Source organism: Ursus maritimus, unplaced genomic scaffold (assembly GCF_017311325.1).
Source record: "Ursus maritimus isolate PB19 unplaced genomic scaffold, ASM1731132v1 scaffold_15, whole genome shotgun sequence".
Classification (NCBI taxonomy): Eukaryota; Metazoa; Chordata; class Mammalia; order Carnivora; family Ursidae; genus Ursus; species Ursus maritimus.
The window spans coordinates 33483306-33503786 of NW_024423897.1; the positions used below are offsets into that span (position 1 = coordinate 33483306).

General features: G+C 36.0%; 1 protein-coding gene across 5 annotated transcripts in view; it reads left to right on the forward strand.

Annotated features, from left to right (window-relative positions):
- FYB1 (FYN binding protein 1) overlaps window positions 1-17885 on the forward strand; it is a 149910-nt gene extending 132025 nt beyond the window's left edge. For all 5 annotated transcript variants that reach the window (XM_008692612.2, XM_008692614.2, XM_040630486.1 and 2 more), the window contains 6 exons: window positions 931-997; window positions 3857-3947; window positions 4951-5113; window positions 14088-14121; window positions 16398-16429; window positions 17222-17885. In XM_008692612.2, coding sequence (XP_008690834.2) covers window positions 931-997; window positions 3857-3947; window positions 4951-5113; window positions 14088-14121; window positions 16398-16429; window positions 17222-17244 — 410 coding nt within the window. In that variant the 3' untranslated portion in view covers window positions 17245-17885. The remainder of the gene's footprint in view (window positions 1-930; window positions 998-3856; window positions 3948-4950; window positions 5114-14087; window positions 14122-16397; window positions 16430-17221) is intronic.
- Window positions 17886-20481: the final 2596 nt, after the last annotated feature.

Below are 20481 nucleotides of genomic sequence, written 5' to 3' on the forward strand. Positions count from 1 at the left end.
ACATGTGTGTAATATAAATACACATATATATGTACTCTATACATATATACAGAGAGAGGGAGAAATTCTTAAAGGAAATTAAATCCTTGCCACTAGCAGAGAGCATTTCAACTTTCTATGATAATCATTCCTTAAAACATTTGTACTCTCTTCGATTTATCTCTTCAGCTTAATTGTTGTGGAATAACTTAATAGGCACAGAAGGGAAGCAGTCCTCCTAACTTTATTAATAAGAGGTCTAAATGGAAGAAAAGTTATCTATGGATTGGAAAAGCCATTAAACCAGTTAAGGGCACAGCCACTTTTCCACTAACACTGGTTCTCAGTACCTCCTGGTACCAGGCATGTTCTATTAATAGAAATATTCTTTCCATTTTAAGGTAGTACCACACCTACTATTACTATAAGCTAAAAATTAATGAGGGAGAGATCAGTGAGTAAAAGAGAATGATTGATAGACAGATAGATAGATAGATAGATAGATAGATAGATAGATAGACAGACATAGACAAAGACATATAAATAATGTGTATTATCATAGCATCCCAAATCCCCTAAGAATCAATCTCTACTGCCTATTGCCAATGGCCAGTAATGTTGATTTGTTTGTCAGCACTCTACTAATCCTGCCATTCATCACATGTGTGGATCTTCAAATAATCTCAGTCACTGTTTTGGGGGATTTATCCTGATAATGCTAGTTACAATCACGGTCACTGGCTTTTTTGAGGGATACTTAGCAGAAGCATCCAGAGAGAAACCTATCCTCATCAAGAAACGGACAATGCTTCCAGGAAAAATGTACAGAGACCCCAGGAAAACTGATTTTGTGGTCCTCAAAACAATCTTTACATTAAAAACATCATCACACGCTCATATCAAACTTCAAACTGAAAGCGTTTCAACATTTGATATTTTGCCTTTTGTTAGACATGGGAGACGAAGTTTATGATGATGTGGATGCGTCTGATTTCCCCGCTCCGCCAGCAGAGCTGAGGTAAGTAAAATGTTCTCATTCTGTGATGAAAACCCGACCGCTAGTAGAACTGTTCTTAAACTGCAGCATCAGGTCTAAAAGCTCACAATTCCAATGCCACATTTTATTACGTAATATTTTATAGTGACTTCCTTTCAAAATACACATCCTCTTTTAAAAACTAGTTTGCCAGAAATAAAGGACACAGTTGGAACTTCTTTTCTCTAAATACAGTATTTAAAGTCTTCGTAGCTCAATAGATTCTCCATACTTCACTGAAGTCTTTATAAAATGTTAATTCCACACAGAAGTCCTCATTTTAAACTCTTCGTGAGACCTAAAATCAATACTTAGCAAACAAGACACTCAAAATTGTGAGTGATCATAACAAATCCAAAAAAGAAAATTCGACTAGAATAAAACCCCAAAGGCATGTGCATCTACTGTGTTCGATCCGGCTCACTCTGTCCTCTCTCTGATCCCAGTTCTAAAGCTCCTGCTAGGTTTGGGTGGAGAGCGTTGATCCCCCTCCACACTCTCCCCTCCTTTTCCAGTCTCCCTTCCGCTTTGCCTCTCCAGGGTGTTCTGCTCCTTGTCCCCTGATTATTCTCTGCCCGGTGACTCATTGATGTCTACATTCATTTATTCGTTCGTATACTCATTCACTGGGAAAATATTTGAGCGCCTGATCACAACTGATCTCACTGATTCATCTCCTCCCTTTACTTTCACTCTTTTGCCAAGAGCTTTTTTGTCTTGGATTCACTTCTTAGTTTATATCTCACCCCTCAAATTCTTCAAATCTCTTCTGTCCTCCACAAGATTTTTTCCTTTTATGAAAAAAAAAGATGATTTGTGTTTTCAAAGGACTTTATTATGTCTCTTTTTCACAAAAGCATCAGATTCTCAAAGGTTCCATTCAAATTAAAAAAAAAAAAGTTAAGGGTGAATAGTGACATTCTTCAGCTCACCTAAGGTTTCGATTTAATTTTAGGCTAAAACTATTTGAAAACCTGTTAAGATCAGTTAGTACAAAAGGAGTACCTTTTGAAACCTCTTTTGAAATAGAAAATAACATGGTAAGATCCTTTTTTATATTCCAGTAAACGTGTGAGATGAGCTCGTGCATAAGGTGTACGAAAGCAAGAATACCTCTGTAGCTTTCTCAGGGAAAAAAGGTGAATAAAAGGTCTTGAGCTTGATTAGTTAAAGGATGGAAGTGACATAAATGGGAGACAATACGCAGCGTCTTCTGAGCAATACTACAAAAATGCATGAGTGCTTGTTTATTTAGTATTTATTTTTTACCAACACTGTTAGGTTAATTTTACTGAACAAGAGAACGTACCAAGATCAAAGAAACCGAAGGGAGAATATGCTATCATTTCTATGTGAGAATCAAGTTCTATAGACACAACAGACAAGAAAGATGAAAAGAGAATCATTCTCCTTTTTTCTGAAATGAAAATCTAATCTTCGGTAATATGTTAGGTTTGAAAATTCCTCGCCATTGGGAAGTCACTTCTATGCCTGACATTTTTTAGGCATTTTTCTGTTTTATATTACTGTAAAAATGTCACCACATTCCATAAACAGCTCTCTAGGAACCCAGTTACACACTGGACCCTTTCTTCAAGTAGAATAAAGCCCAGCTGATTAAACTTTATTTGATATGTACCGTTTTCTTTGCTGCTGTTTATTGTCAGAGTTTAAGACTATTTTATGTTCTCTAACATAATAGTCTATTTTTTACTAAAAGTAAAATTTCAATAAATTATTTTGCAAGAGAGCTCATGGGCCATTTTTAACATGCATGTATATCCTGATAGTTCCAAAGTGCTACTTTGGGACAGCAATTCCACTACTGCCCAGAGCGCCCTAACACAGGAGATACTGAAGAAAGATGCAGAACCCAAGGCAGGACAATGTGCTAATTCATTTCACAGTAAATGAACTAAATTCTAAGATTCAAAGCGTAAGAATCAAACACGTTAAATAAGTCCGTTACAAACAAAATTTTATTGTAGGCAATCTAGATAAAAATTAAAATCAGTGTTTATAACTTTTCATCATTCACAAAAAGTCTGATTTTTTAAAATTCCCTCCTTCAGAGATTTCCAGCCTTTTCCCAACAACCACATTCAACCCTAGTAAATGTTCCTCAACCTTGGTTGCAAATTAGTATTGCCTGGGGAGCTTTAAAATATATTTGTCACTATCTAGTCCCCACTCAATCTAATTAATTAGAATGTATTTAATTTAATTAGAATTTCTAGGAATTAGACAAAGTTACTTTTTTAAAACTTCCCAGGTGATCCTATATGTGGCCAGGATGAAGAATCATTATCGTAGGCTTATTCTTATGACAACTAGCTTTAGTCCAGTTGGTATCTATGAGATGTTACCCTGGCCCCATTTTAAGTAGGTAGGAAAACTTGACATACAGATAAATTTTCAAGCCATAAAAATCAATTTTAAAAAGAAAGTTCTTTTTCAAAAAGCCTTTTCTATGATATTGGCCAAGGCACTTAATTATCTAGGAAGGGTTGAAAAATACAGAGAGCTCGACAATAGGTGGGTTGAATCATATGAAACCTCTGATACGTAACCATGTTCACACTATTCCTCAGTAATTTTATATGGCTCACCATAATAAATATTTACTTCCATTTTAACTCATAATCTGTATTCTTTTGAAGAATCTCTTCTGTGTTTTGAAATATTATCACTTATTACAATGAATGTACTAGATTTCTAAGAAATGGTATTAATTAAAAACAAAATTTAACAAAATTGTAATTTTATGGATGAAGTCTCTATTGTACGCTGTTCTTTTTAAACTAAACTAAATGCTGTTTTGTGTGTGTTCTGCCATCTTAGTCAAGGAACCAAGGCTAAGACAGAAGAAAAAGACCCCAAGAAGCTAAAAAAGCAGGAAAAAGAAGAGAAAGACTTCAGGAAAAAGTTTAAAGTATGTCATATTTAAATATCAGACAAAGTTCAAAGCTCTAATGAAAAAAAATGATTTTTAAGTACCAAAATGCATGTATTAAACGTGTGATTATCAATATCAGTTATCCATCCTAACTCCCTTATTTTTTATATAATTTTCTTTACATTTGAATTTATTCCTTTAACAAATTAAGCAAATTCTCATATGTGCACAATAGATATACTTCAATAACATTTAAAATTTAGCTGTTCTTTGAACTTTAATAATTAGATAATCTAAAAATAGAATGGATTAAAAAAGATTATACACACACACACATACACACACACACACACAAATACATATACATACACTGGAATATTTTTCAGCCAGGAAAAAGAAGGAACTCCTGCCACTCGTGACAACATGGTTGGCCCCTGAGGGCGTTATGCTAAGTGAAGTAAGTCAAACAGAGAAGACGAATATTCTATAATATCATATCACTTATATGTGGAATCTTAAAAAGCCAAACTCACAGAAACAAAGTAAAATGATAGTTACCAGAGGCTGGGGCGGGCGGCATGGAGGAGATGTTGGTCAAGCGTACACAGTGTCAGTTATAAGATGAATGAGCTTTAGTGTCTAATGTACAGCATGGTCATTATGCTTAGCAATACTGTATCACATACTTGAAAGTCGTAAAGAGAGTAAATCTTAAATGTTCTCACCACAAAAAGGAAGTGGGAATTATGGGAGGTGTTAGAGGTGTTAGCTAAAGATGTGATGGTAATCGTTTCGTAATATATGAGTATATCAAATCAACACACATACACCTTAAGTTTTAAAAATGTTTTTAATTTTTAAAATAGTGATTATGAGTGGTTTTTCCCCAAAAATTTTTTCTTTAATGTTTTTACAGCATTTTTTTAAAACAAGGAACTATTTATTTAGCAAAGGCTTTCTTAGTAAATTTGTCAATAAATGGATTGGTTGAATAATACACATCAATCAATAATATAAATATTTTTCTTTATTTTTCCAGTATGATGGTGAAATTAGAGTCCTGTATTCGACCAAAGTGTCCCCCTCCTTAACTTCTAAAAAGTGGGGCACCAGAGAGCTGCAGGTGAAGCCTGGTGAATCTCTTGAAGTTATACAAAGCACTGACGATACAAAAGTTCTCTGCAGAAATGAAGAAGGAAAATGTAAGTCACCGCTTACTCGTGGTTGATACGGCACTCCAGGATTTAATAATCAAACACGTTTTCCTGATCACCCCTGTTTTATTAACTTTGTTTTGTCGATGCTTTATGAATTGTGGAATACATTAAGAAATTAGAGATCGTGGGGCGCCTGGGTGGCACAGCGGTTGGGCGTCTGCCTTCGGCTCAGGGCGTGATCCCAGCGTTATGGGATCGAGCCCCACATCAGGCTCCTCCGCTAGGAGCCTGCTTTTTCCTCTCCCACTCCCCCTGCTTGTGTCCCTCTCTCACTCGCTGTCTCTGTCAAATAAATAAATAAAATCTTTAAAAAAAAAAAAAAAAGAAATTAGAGATCATGCTGTGCCGAAATCAATGTATTTTATTTTAATCCTTTTTCATTTCCCACCTGCTATTTTTGGCACTGTGGTGCCAAGGTAATGCCAAATTAGTACTTCTCAAAATGCGAATCCACAGACCACCAGCATCAGAAAACCCTTTGTGTATTAAAATTGCAGTTGCCTGGCCCCGCCCTTGACTTGCTGAGTCATGAGTTCTGGGGAGTCAGAGGGAATCTGTGATTGTCTCTCCGTCCCTAGCTTATTCTCAGGTCCACCAGAGCGAGAAGCAGTGTTCTCAAAGAGTGAGTGGCCCTTGTTCTGGTCTGGTTTTGAAATTATATAGCACACGGCCCTTCTAGAATTTCCAGTCTTCCTACCTTGCAAACTTACTTGTTTTCATTTCCTACTTGGACACACTTCATAAGATATAGAATTCCAAATGAATATAAAGGAGTCCCCGTCTTCTTTGACTTTATGGGCTATTGAAACTGACGGAGGGAAATGTTTTTGTCACATTTTATTTATTTATTCATTTTTAAAGATTTTATTTTATTTTATTTATTCGACAGAGATAGAGACAGCCAGCGAGAGAGGGAACACAAGCAGGGGGAGTGGGAGAGGAAGAAGCAGGCTCACAGCGGAGGAGCCTGATGTGGGGCTCGATCCCATAAAGCCAGGATCACGCCCTGAGCCGAAGGCAGATGCTTAACCGCTGTGCCACCCAGGCGCCCCTTTGTCACATTTTAAAAGGAAGCTTATTTCACTTAAAGTCCGGGGAAGAGTAATTCAAAATTATGCATCCTGTATTTATTTTTTAATTTAATCTAATTTCAGTTTAATTGCAGTGTAGTTAACGTGCAGTGTCATATCAGTTCCACGTGCGCAATATAGTGAGTCAGCGCTTCCTCACCCCGCCGGTGCTCGTCACAAGGGCGCGCCTTCATACAGCATCGGATTCCACATGAATACAAGAGTCCCTGTCTTCTTTGACTTTATCGGCCGTTAAAACCGGCCGATGGAAATGTCCTTGTCAAATTTTAAAAGGAAGCTTATTTTATTTAAAGTCCAGGGAAGAGCCATTCAAAATTATGTGTCCTATATTTAAAAGCCAAGAGTCAGCGTGGCTGCCCCCTATCAGCTTGGTTAGTCTGTGTAGAAAACATGAACTCTGAGTCGAATTTTAATGACAGGAAGGTGACTCAGGGACAGGAACTGAAATGGGAGTTTTAAGAATAAAACCGGTGACTCAAGGTTGGGGAAATGGATCTAAAGTTATCATGGAGGAGGTGTGGTTGGCTTTTAAAAGGAGAAAATGAAATGTGGGTACAAAGGATAAAAGACAAGGTAGCATAGTATTAAGACTCAAAGGTCACTGGAGAGAATGTGTAAACAGTGCTCCAGGAGACAAAGAAAGCCCCATTCAGACTAGCATTTGTGAGGTTGCACCCCAAGGAATAGCTTTACATGCAGAAAAAGGCTATGCGCTAAAAGGTCATCAAAAATATTAAAAAGTTCAAAAATTCAAAAAGTATTAAATAAGTTATGATTAATATCCCAGACTGAATATTTACACAATGACTATGATAATAATGTGAGGAAATTCTCACGACACGGTAGTAGAGAAATAAGAAGCCTGCTTGATGTGGGATAGGATTTACAGCCATGTTAAAAAAATATGTAAATAAAAGAAACTAAGCTGAACTGCTAATAGTGCCTGATTGAGGTGATGAGCCTAAATGAACCTGTTTTCTTTCCTCTGTTTTCCAAATTATATCACATTTTTTACAAGACAGAATTGTCCTAGTACTTGCCCTGTGGCCCTTTTTCCGGGGCACAAGCGTCAGACCGATCTTGCCATGCTGTCCTGAGATTCTTGTCTTTCACAACAAAGCCTATCTAAAGCCATGCTTCTCAACTCCAAAGTGCACACCCATCGCATGGGGTCTTCTCAAAAATGCCGATTCTAATTGAGGAGGTCCGAGGTGAGGTGTAACATTCTGCATTTTACCAAGCTGCCAGGAAATGGAAGCTTCTGGTGCATGGAACATACTCTTGAGTAACAAGGGTATAAATGGCTTCATCAACAACCTGTATGGATATAGATGAGCAGGAAGAGGCCGCACCAGGAACAGAAATTTACAGGAGACTCATATCTTTCTAGAAGCCAGTGGACCTTAATTAAGAATGAGAAAAACAAGGGCGCCTGGGTGGCACAGCGGTTAAGCGTCTGCCTTCGGCTCAGGGCGTGATCCCGGCGTTCTGGGATCGAGCCCCACTCGGGCTCCTCCGCTAGGAGCCTGCTTCTTCCTCTCCCACTCCCCCTGCCTGTGTTCCCTCTCTCGCTGGCTGTCTCTATCTCTGTCGAATAAATAAATAAAATCTTTAAAAAAAAAAAAAAAAGAATGAGAAAAACAGTAACTACTCAGGGATGATTCTGTAATCTGCTATCATTTCCTGTTTGGGCATCAATAATTCTGATAATTATTAATAATGAATACTGGAGGGCTCCTGCCCTCTTAGAATTTATCATCTGTTAAAAATAAGAAGGGCAAACATTACGTAAAATGGTGATAGATCACAAGCAAGGGCTCCATGTAACTTTCATTGTTTTTTTCTGGTGGAATACCAATGCACCTTACAAGTCCCAAGCTCACCGATAACTAATTCAAGTCTTAGGTGGTTTGGGGTCCATCTCGAACAGAATGGAAACCTGATGATTGTATCAGTAGCGCTTGTGTACCTGTTGTTTTTTATTTAAAGACTTTCTTTGGCCTGAACTTTGTCTTAGCTTCTCCATTTAGGCGGTGATTCTGGGAATCACTTATGAGCAAATGGAAAAGGAGACAGGAAAGGAAAGGCAGTCAACAAAGCCTTGTTACGGAAAAAGCTGCCACTTAGATAATTGGAGCTTATACCAGTTGAGAACTCAGAGCGGCAGTGTTATCACATCCAATGGGAAACAAATTGGGGTACTGACACATCAACTCCTGTCCATGTGGAATGGAAGCCTACTCCAGGGCAGGTGGCGAGCCATTCGGGATACTGAGCAAGCTGGCAAAGAGCTCTGAAAGCCAGAGAAAACTGATCAGTTTAAAAAAAAAAAAAATTACAAGTGCTGTCCTTGGAAAACTGGGTGAACCTACATGGTAGGGGTGAAGGTCTATGGGAAGGCCACCCAGAGCATCTGCTGTTGCCTTTCATATTAAACTTTATTCCAAAATGTAATTATCATATCTGCTTAATCTCACTTTTATTTTGCCAAATCTCCTGCTTTTCTTAATTTTTCTAAATCTCCTGCTTATTCCTTCCTTGAAGTGGATCCTTGACATTCTTAATTTCCCTAATCTCTGATTCATCGCTCATGCAATTTCTACAGGATTTGGGAGAATTGCTGTGTGGATTTAACCCTCCCTCATCTAGATTATTGCAATAGCCATTCAAATGATATGTCTACTTTACCCTTACTCTCAGCCAATCCACCTGCCACACTGTTACTCAAATATTTTTTTAAAAAATGCACAAATATTATCTCTGCGTTGATACATAAAATCCTGTAGATCAAGCCTCAACCTTATCAACTATTTCCCATCTGCAACTGCCACTCTAAAAATACATACTACTGACTTTCATTCCCTCGATAAATTATGCTATCTCATCCTTCTATGCTATTTTATTCTACTGCTAATGCCCATAATTGTCTAGTAAAAACAATTCAGTTGTCATCTAAAATTGGAAGCTCACCCACTCCCTACTCCCCAGTCACCCATCGCAGTTTATCTCTTCCCGGCCCCACTATGCTACTGCTTTGGTCCCTGTAATTGTCCTTCCTGTTTTATCAATCTGTTATTCGTATTAGACTCTGAGCTTGAGAGTAACTTTACTGCAGTGTTCTCAACATTGTACTGCCAGCACATTCTGCGGTGCCTGGCACCTTGTTCAGGGCTTACTGAATTGAATGTAACAACTTGGAGATTGCAGTTGGAGAACCAGATGAAAGTCTGACATACAGACACGCACAGGAAGAAGTCTGTGGAATAATTTAATTTGTTAGGAGACACAAGTTCTCTTAGTCTTACTGATGTGGTTAGCTTCCTGGGCATCCTTTAGGAGCCTTTAAATCTTTCAGTTCCTTATTTCTACATCTGCTTAGCTGTAAAGGCATTTGCAATCCAACACCATGGTAACCTTAACATTTTCCCTACTTTCCATTCCTTAACCCATCAAAGAAAAGAAAGCATAGTTTACTTAATCTTAATTGGTGACAGTAGAAATTAGAGGTGAAAGCATTAACAATAATCTTTTCCCATTGTGGTGTTGAGTACAAGCCACCATTATAAGCGTTATCACATTTGATCAATTCACCCACTGGCTTGTGGAAACACACATCGCAGGGGCATTGAGATCTTAAATATGTATTTCTGGCACATTCCCAAATGTTTAGAATTTCTCCCTAATATTTGAGCATATTCTACACCTCGATACCTCGTGAGCTGTGGGTTTCCCTACCTCCTGTCACTGGAGAAGAATTTTCTACAAAAAGTGTGGAAGGAGACATGAACTGAATCATTTGTGGTTACAATGTTCTCCATTTTCTTTGGGCATCAAGGAAAGGGAATTCCAAAGATAGTTTGGATTTTCTCAAATCCAATTAGTCATTTCTTTGCTCAAATTGTTTGATTTTCAATTTTAAAACAGCAGATACTTACTGAAGAAAATTTTTTAAATTCAGAAACTTTCAAAGTCCCCTGATTTGAAGCCCTAGAAATAAGGAGAAAGAGACAGAAAGAAGATGAGGAGAGAGAACATTTCCGTAACACTAGGCTAATAATTTAGATTGAGTCTTATACACTGTGTTTTATTTTTTCTTTCTGTTATATTATGAGCATGTGCCCCTGAAGTCAGGCATTGTCCCACTTGCGTGGGTAAATCTGTGCAACATGATTTTATTGTTTTTAACCTGCATGAGGCCAAATTAAGTAAATTGAACTTGATTCCTGGACTTGCTTGTGACAAATGAAATAATAAAGAAATAACAGAAGTTGTCATTTTTATTAAGTAAGAAATTTGAAAATATTAGAATGAAGATATTTTCAACTTTTCCAAAGCTGATCTTGTGTTTCCATCATAATTTTGTATTCACGACACCCTTCTTAAAGGTGAATCAGTCCTGAGAACTGGCACATACGAGGGATGAGTGTTACTTTCTTAATTACCTTTATCCCACCACAATTTTCAAAACACTTGTTTCGAGCCACTGTGTTCTGCTGTATGAATATGAAGTTTCCAAATAATAATTTCATAGGACGTGTGAGAATTCCTGGTGGGCCGGCACCCACAGTAAACATGGCACCCATTCTACATGGCATGGAGCCATGATGACTTTTTTGCTTATTTCATTTGTATTTTTCCTTCATTACTCCTTGTGATGGATGTACATGGAACATTGAAGCAAAGAGATCATTTTTCTACTGCAAAAAAAGATTATTTCTAGGAACTATAATGGAGAGATTATATAAAATATAAGAATTCATGGTAGGTCACTTTTTTCAACACTGTCATGAATCAGTCATGCTTTTAATAGAATGAAGTTTTAGAGATTTTTTCAAGGTACTAGACAGCGAAACCTATGCTGTATTAAAAGCCATTAACCCTGTAAAAATGCTATATAATAGTAATTTTATAGCTAATGAACCCCAAATTATCACATCATTTCAGGAAACTAAAATAGAACAGTACAGTACCATCCCACATGGCATCTCCTTGATACATTTTTCTTAAATAATATTCATAATCATTCATATTTATGTAGCTCACACACAGAAGCAACAGTCACAACAGAGCATTCAGTGAAAGGGACAGCCGTTCCTTAGAGCTCTGGAACGGATAAGATATATAAGAGGAAATATAATAGGGGTTTGAGAGTCTAAAGTATATTTTTATAATTAATTTTGTGAAGACAGGCTATTAAGCTGTATATCATGAGTTATTAACTTTGGTCATGTAAAGGACTAATTAATGCTTAGTTACTACAGACAGTACTTTATCCAGGTCTACACGATTTTAGCATAAATGAGTTTTTAAAAGATTACCTAAAAGCAAAGGAAAATAAAAGGCTTTAATTTCCAAAAATGGTGATTATATTCTCTTTGTTTTGTTCTTTATTTCTTTAACTCTTCTAAAGATTAAAAAAAAAAAAAAACAGGTGTATATTTGATGCTGGAGCAAGTCCAGTCTCTGGCAATAGCTTATAATTTCTTATATATTTCTCTAATTTTGTATCTTCTAATTTTAGTTCAGAGACGTTACAAAGCCTGAACAGCTCGCAGAGATTTCCTTCACTGTCAAAAGATTCAGCTCATGCATATCATTACTTTTAAATTATTAACTTAAACATGAATATCTCATGGGAACACTTATTATTGTATTCTTTTATTTCCCAGTTTAAGAAAAAAAAAATCGAAACAAAAACAGAGCCCCTATTTTTAACTAATGGAAACAAAAAAAGTTTGGACTATTAATTACTGTCTATAAAGAAATGTTCACATTTTATTTTAGCTCCAAACATCAGTGCAGGTAAAGACAGAGTTCAGTTATTGGGACCATGACAGGAAATCCACAATTTGTTCTGAAAATTGTTATCTACATAGATTTTTCTCTCTTTTTTTTTTTTTTTAAAGATTTTATTTATTTATTCGACAGAGATAGAGGCTGCCAGCGAGAGAGGGAACACAAGCAGGGGGAGTGGGAGAGGAAGAAGCAGGCTCATAGTGGAGGAGCCTGATGTGGGGCTCCATCCCAGATCGCCGGGATCACGCCCTGAGCCGAAGGCAGACGCTCAACCGCTGTGCCACCCAGGCGCCCCTAGATTTTTCTCTTTTGAGAGACATGTTGAATTGAATTTCTTGGAGATGAGCTTATCCCCCCTTTAAAAATTATGTTAAATTACGATATATATTTAAATTTTTTAGAAGTCTGTTAACATGAAGTTGAATAAAAGACCTGTAATATCAAAGGCAACCAAGGATATTAATTTTAGATATTCTTACATTAACAATTTTTGCTACCTTTGCTTTGACTGAAATAAAAAAGGAAGGTATAACAAGGTCTAATTTTTCAGAGTCTGAGAAAAATATTACATTATTGTGCTTTTATCATTCTGACACATGCTTCATTATATCCATACTACAAGAATTCAAAGATAACTTTGATTCTTCCTTTTCAAAATAGGATTCTAATAAAGTTTTCATTTAAAAATGGTGAATTTCTTGATAAAATATTTCAGTGGAGGTTTTTTTTTTTTTTTTACACTGGAATATTTCAGGGGAAAATTCATTTTCTTAAGTTTCAATCTATAGTTTCATTTGAATGGTCCCACTTTTTTAAAAAAAATATTTCTGCCTTTTAAATCAATGATAATATGACATCAGTATGTTTAAATAAGTTTGTTATCATTTGTATTAATCTTTGCCTATGAGCTTCCTGGTATATCATTTTTTACATATTTACTCTAAAAAATTAGATCTAAAGTGGACTAAGCCCAATAGATTGAAAGAATTTAGAGACTGTATTGACAAGGCAATGAATGCTACTAATCTCAAGCATAGAGTGGTGTTCAGGTGTTAACACAAAACTAATAATTCCAAAGATTCGCAATATTAATTAAATTCAGCAGAAATTTCTCAAGAAAAAATTTCTTGGGATTATTTTGCACAATAGGGGCAAAGATAACATTTGCTTTCTTGCATAAAATATGGTCTATTTCCTATTTAACAGGGGAATCACTAGAATGCCTGGTATGTGTTCTTCTAATAATGATTTGTGTCATGAAAGATGAAAATGCACATGTTGACATGTTGTCAAATGGCAAAAGCAGTGTGGAAGACCTTCCGCACTGAACATGAGAACTATTTTGAGACTGTATAGAATGCATACTCCCCCAAGCAATCGCAAGATTGCTGATCTGAAAGGGGAGTTGAACGCAGTTTTGACTTCGTTCATTATAATGAAATTTTAGAAGTTAAGGCTTTGATCTTACATACTTACCTCCCTACTTTTGTATTTAGAGAAACTATAAATTCTCCTTAGGACTGGGTTGCGTGGGTAACAGCATGAAGAAACAGAATAAAATTTGGAAGAGCTTTGTGCTACCACCTGCAGTAGGAGAAGAAGATAATTTGTTTCTCTTTAAGGGGAAAGGTCGTAAATAGAGGAAAAGAGACATGCAGGAGAGAGAGAAAAAAAAATAGAGAGAAAAGGAGAGGAAAAGAAGGGGAGAAAAGTGGACACGAATATGAAAAAATAGGTCGGGGCACCTGGGTGGCTCAGTCAGCTGAGCGTCGGCCCGGGGTCCTGGGATTGAGCCCTGCATCTGGCTCCCTGCTCAGCGGGGAGCCTGCTTCTCCCTCTCCCTCTGTACCCTGGCTTGTGCTCTCTCTATCCCAAATAAATAAATAAAATCTTAAAAAAAAAAAAAAGGAAAAATAGGTCATATTTGGAAATAGAATTATTCAGTATATTATATCACATTACATCATATCTTACTACATTAAATATTCAATTCTATTTCACTTTCTTAAAAAAACAGTAAAGATTATTCAATTGTGTACTATTAATAAAATTTATTTTCCTTTTTTTCATAGATGGTTATGTCCTTCGGAGTTACTTGGTGGACAAGTAAGTTCATTTTCTTCTACTACTATACTTGTAAAAATAATTTTACACTTTTCTTTAAGAAAGATTCTTAATATCATTTAAATAATATAATCTACTAAACTGTCATACAAAATTTTAAAACAATATGCTATACTAATGTCAATATGGTAGTACCCATAATAAAGTTAGGGTTTTCATACAGTGTCACTCTTTTAAATAGACAAGAACCCTTCTCGTTCATGAGTATACAGTTCATAGTTATAAACATTCATTGGAGACAGACATGGCAAACATTGGAGACGGGAAAACCACTAACACTTTCAGTAATATTTTGCCTTTCACTCACAGATTAATGCAGTTGGCTGAACTGCATTAATCAGGGACCAATTAGTGTCTTCACAGTAGGTGCTAATGTCGCCTGTTAGTAATTTGGCCCCAGTTGAGGGCTTTTCTTTACTAGGCATAGTAGAGTATTAAGTTGCCTTTTTGGAAGCATGCCAAAAAAAAGATAGTCGTCAATGATTCTTCTCTTCTTATGAATAAGACGTTGTCACAGTCTGGTACTAGTGTTCTGTGAGAGTCCCCCTCAAACATTGTAAGATACTGTTCCAAGTCTATCAATGCAAGAAGTGAACTCCATTATCAGGTCATATGCCAACGTAAAGATTTGCAGAGTTCTGCATAATAAAAGAATCAGGAAAGATTCACAAACTGTATCCATAAACAACCTGATACCAATCAGAAAGAGACAAATCAATGCTAGTGCTTTGTCAGCAAACTAGTAAAGAGTCGATAGAAAAATAATCATAATACTTTTCTTTTTCTCAGGGCATTAATCACAATGGTAGGCAAGCACTTTTCTATTTTATGAAAGATACAAATTTCAAGGAATGCATACGTGGCAAATAATGGGACATCTTCATCAGTGATGATTACAGGATGATGAAGAGAGAGAATTTAGAAAGTATACTCTATCATTATTGATTCACCATCTAGTAAAGTGAATACTTAAGAAACATTTATTGAATGAATGATAGGAAAATCTGTCCCCTTTGCATTTTTATCAGATTTCCATTAGTCAAACCCTCCCTTCATCTCAGAGAAAGGATCCAAACAGGAGACAGAGGCAACTCACAGCATCTGCCATAGTTGGCAGCCACTTGGAGGGCCTGCTGCTGCTTCCATGATAAAAGCAGAGATAGTACAGGACCCAAAAGTGGGTCTGGTCAAGGTGACAGTCACCTCACATTTCTGAACTTTGAAACTGTATTCTACATTTCAAGGCTATATTCACATTTATAATACTTTCTATTTTAATTACTTGTATATCATTCTCTCCTCCACTAGATTATAAGCTTCTTAAAATCAAAGCTTGTGTCTTATTCATGTTTATATCTCGTGGTACATAAGAGAGACTCAGTAGGTGTGTAGAACAGCGTATTTTACAAAGATTCAGGACCACATACAACCAAAATGTGTAAAAGTAGCCAGAACTATTATTATGCATGCAGCCTATAACCATAAATATTTTTAGAATTATATAACATAAGAATCACCATACTAACCATACCTTGGCTACTCATTTTGAAACTAATATTTATATATTTTAAAATTAATATTTATAAATTTTAATTAGAAACATGCAAAAATGATGCATCCATTTCCTATGCTAAATATTATTCTATTTCTTTTTTTAAATATTATTCTATTTCATTCAGCATTTGAAGTTCAAGTGAAAATATATATCTGATATTAACAAATATAAAGAATCCATTAGGGAAGCACCTGGCAGGCTCAGTGGGAGGAACCTGTGACTCTTGATCTCCGGGTCCTGAGTTCAAGCCCCATGTGGGGTGTAAAGATTCCTTAAAAAAAAAAAAAAAAGACTCAGTTAGGGCCCCAAGTGGAATATTGTGCCATAATCAGTTTGTTCAGTTCAATAAACACTTCTTAAATGTACAGCTCCGTGTTAGGCTCACGGTTGGATCTAAAGATAAATAAAACATGGTGTGTGTTCTTGAGGCAAGTTTCCACTATTCCGTATGTCTACGATATGGAATACATTGTGGGTTTTTGGTTATTTTTAGAATAGAACAAAGAATTAGGGTAAACCAATGAAAGACGATGCAGATGAATATGAAATTTCTTCCCACTTATAATTCACAACACTTAACTTCTCACCCTTAAATGCTTAATTGTGTCATATGAAAACATATTACTAATTTTTTTATCTAAATATTGCCTTAATGCTAAGAAGATATTTTCTTTAAAATAAAAATTATTTTCTACATTTACAGTGATGGAGAGATCTATGATGATATTGCTGATGGTAAGTCCCACATGGCACCCACCACTGAGAACAATAACAGTGAATTTACTGTTCTCACAAATACTAAAAATAGCTTGCCTGATTAATTAGAGCTTTCCAATCTGATCAGAATTTGAATCACTTGAAAATGTTAGGAAAGGTAAATGCTCTGGTATAATTTAAGAAAATTATTTTTGCACATGACTGGAAACCAAGGAAGAATCTTATTTATTTTCTTTGAAAACAGAAGTATAAAAATAATTAGTGAATTTTTCATTATATCATTTATCTTAAAACAAATTACTCTCATCCATAAAAATATGTATACTTGACCAATTAGTAGATACTTATTTCATAAGCTATAATACTCACTAGTATTCTTTTAGCATCACATATTTATAAATTACAATCTAAACAAATTAATCTCATCTGAAATGACGCAGAGAGTTACTGATGTGGCCTTTTAGTTTCCTTTTAAACTTACGATTCTAACTGATATTTCGTATCTTCAATCTCATTTAGAAATAACTACTAAAAAGTACATTTAATTAAGTGCTAGATAAAATAATCCCAAGTCTCATTTTGATAAAGAATAAATCTGTCCAGAAACTTTGTTAGAATTAAATACTGAGCAATGAAGGTTAAAACATATATGGTCTTCCATGTAACTACTCTTTTACAAAGTGAGCCAATTCTACATTTTTTTTAAATCCTAAACTGGGAGAGTGTGAATCACCCACATTTCTAACCTTGGAACACTTAGAAGCTATGTGTTTTGTATAACTCCATTGAAATTTGTATTTTTTTTTCCAGGTTGCATCTATGACAATGACTAGATATCAGCCTTGTTCATTTTGTTATGTTCATTTGATGCCAAAATGAAGTCTGAGTTTTAATTGACATGGGATTGGATATCATAGAAAATGAATGCACACAACTACTTATTACCATTGAATATAAAATTCTGATTATCTTTATGAAGTTTTGAAGCTTTCTACTTAGAAAATGATCTTAATATCTTGGAAGACTGCATCGATGAGATGTAAGAATTACTGAATATCTCATCTGCTCAGCTTCGTGTTGAAGGCGCTTCTTTTAGACCATCAGTAGACAACCTCCCCTCCCTAAAAGAAAAAAAAAATGAAAAGAAATGACTGTGTTGTCTAAAGAAATAGGAGGAGGAAGAATAAAGAAATATAAGGAAGAAAATATTAAAACATTACACAAGAAGGAAAACTATTGTTTGAACGTTTATGATCGTACCTTATATTCTTTATTCAAATTATCTATCTTTACAAGGGCACAACTGTCTCCTCTCTTTCTGGTGGGATCAATGTTTTAAAAATTATAGTGGTAGCAGAACTTGTGTATAAACGTTGTTCCTGTTTGTTAATTGTGAATATGTTAATTATTTGATAAGAATGTATGCATTTAGTGTGCACACTTAAGATTAAAACTGTAGAAGAGTCAAAAATCAGTTTTCTTTTTGCAGATTCATCCACTAACAGTTTCATTATGTGCTCTCTTTAAAGTACTGTTGGAACTACAGTAGATAGGAATGAGGACTACCCTAAAATCATGAAGAATGGAAGATGGACTTTGAAATTAATTAGGCTTTTATGGTACCTCTTTACTATGAAGACTCTTTTGAAGGTTTCTGCTCCGCAGTTACCTCTGTGGAACTTTTTTTTAACCGCTTTACTGGAAAGTTGACCTAGCGTTTGGACTAGAACATTCCCTACTCATACATACTCTTTACCAAAACAACTCCAAACAAAATGTGAAGCATTTGGATTCCAAATGCTAAGAACACTAAACACCATGATAAAAAAATGCAAAACCCTAACACCCAAGAAAATGGCATGTTAGGTAATTTTTTTACAACTTCCAAAATAGGCAAATCCTAAAGCTAGCTCAACTACTAATGAACCATGATGTGATATTGGGTAAACTATTTATCCTCCCAGTTTCCTCATCTGCAAATTATAGGATTAGATGAAATCAGTTTTTCCCACCATTTTTGCGACCAGTTACCTCAAACTTTTATAATCCTTCCCCCAACCACAAATCCTGTTATTTCAGAAACCTCTGTGTATTTGTAAAACTCATTATTAAATAACAATTAATGCATTTTCCATATTTTAATATTGCAAAGGCCCATTGGAGCTTCTGAAGAGTGGTCCCACTGAACTGAAATCATTTCATCATTGTAACCTCAGCCTTCATATGGGTAAAGTGTGATTTCCATTTGGTGTGTTAAAATTTGAAAATAGGCATCAAAAAAAAAAAAAAAGGAAAGAAAGAAAGAAAATAGACCATCAACTTTTATTGCTCAATTTATAGATTCTGGGAGTCTGAGGCCCCCACATTAGAAATCAATGGTGTCAAAGTCTCCCTCTAATAATGAAATACTTGGATGTCTACTTTTTGATAGGGTAACCCAGTATATGCTCATATGATGAAATTATTTTAATAGATCAATTACATGGTTCAAAAGTGTTTTTATTTTTGTTAAATTTGGTAGCAAACATACATTATACACTGACAGTATATTTCCAGTTATTTTTTTCTGATTGAGAATAACATAAATTCAATACAATGTCAGTTTTTATATTCCAAATTAAACCAAGAGAGTACTTTAGCGTTTTGAGTTGTACACCAAGAAACAGACACACACATGCCTACAAAAAATTTATGTAATAGATAATCATCTAAATATAAAAGACATATTTAACATATTAATTTTAATATACTAAATATTATTTCTGTTATAGTTTCATGTATGGAATTTTGTCACATGAGAAGAGCTACAAATAAATAATACATTCAGCAGATAACTTCGCCTTTACTTCATCAAGAAATTGAGGTTATCAACCTTTCTCTCCCGTACTTTGACCCCACATCTGCAGAGTCTTTCTCTAAGCCCAATCTTACCTGTTTTTGTTTGAGCCTGAGAAGATGGAGCATCTCCTAAGACTAAACCTTCCACCAGTGTCCCTGATGCTTTGCTTCCTATTTTAAATGAAATTGAAATAACCAAGCACAATTCCGTTCAACTTCCAACAACGTTCTACCTTAACCCCTATTCGAACATTATCCCAGGGAATAAGATGTCACTCCTCAAAGCCATAACCTTTATCCAATTTCTTCTTCTTTCTTTCTCTGGAGTCTTCTTCCTTCACAATTAACTAATTCTCTCTCTCTCCCTCTCTCTCTCTTTCACACACACACACGCACACACACACACACACACGCACACGCACACGCACGCGCGCACACGCGCGCACACACGCACACACACGCACACGCGCGCACACACACACACACACATACACACACTCTCCACCCAACTTTCCCCCTTTCCCTTCTTCTCTTCCTCTTCTTTAACTTTCACATTGTGCAGATCCCCTCCACTAGGCTTACAAACATACTGAAGTTATTCTCATTCAAAAAACAGCAGAAAACCTTGCCTTCAAACCAAACATCTCTCAAACTACAACCCATTCCTATCTTCGATCTTCCTTTTCTCATCCAATTGTCTTAAAATTGTAGGGTACATTTGACAACCAGGAGAATACTACGCTTCACAGACCCCCAACTATGGGAAGCCTAACTCACCAAAGGTCCTGCCTTCTACACTCTGAAACCCACTTCCACGGTTGTGCCACCACCAGCCTTCCCACAGACTGCTCCCAGCCAATGACTATGCATGGCAGTCCTATTCTTGAAAGATACAGAAGACCTCAGGTGGCAGGCTATGGTTCGAAGACTCCCTGACTGCCTTGCTAAGACTTCCTTACCCTGCATAGTACTCTGAGATGCTTCCTCCCAACATTCCTCCCTCCCCTCTCTACTAGGGTCAGACTTGCATTGCTTTCTGATGTCTCCTCCAACCTTCCCTGGCTCCTTCCCCATTTCCTCTAAATCGTAGATTTTTCCTTTTTTTTTTTTTTTTTTTTTGGTAACGTCAGCCATTTATGATGGGAAATAAATCAGATGAAGCACAGACCACACTATTGCTCTCCAACTTGCCAATAATTAGGAGCCTTTTCGTGGGGGGTGAGTGATGGACA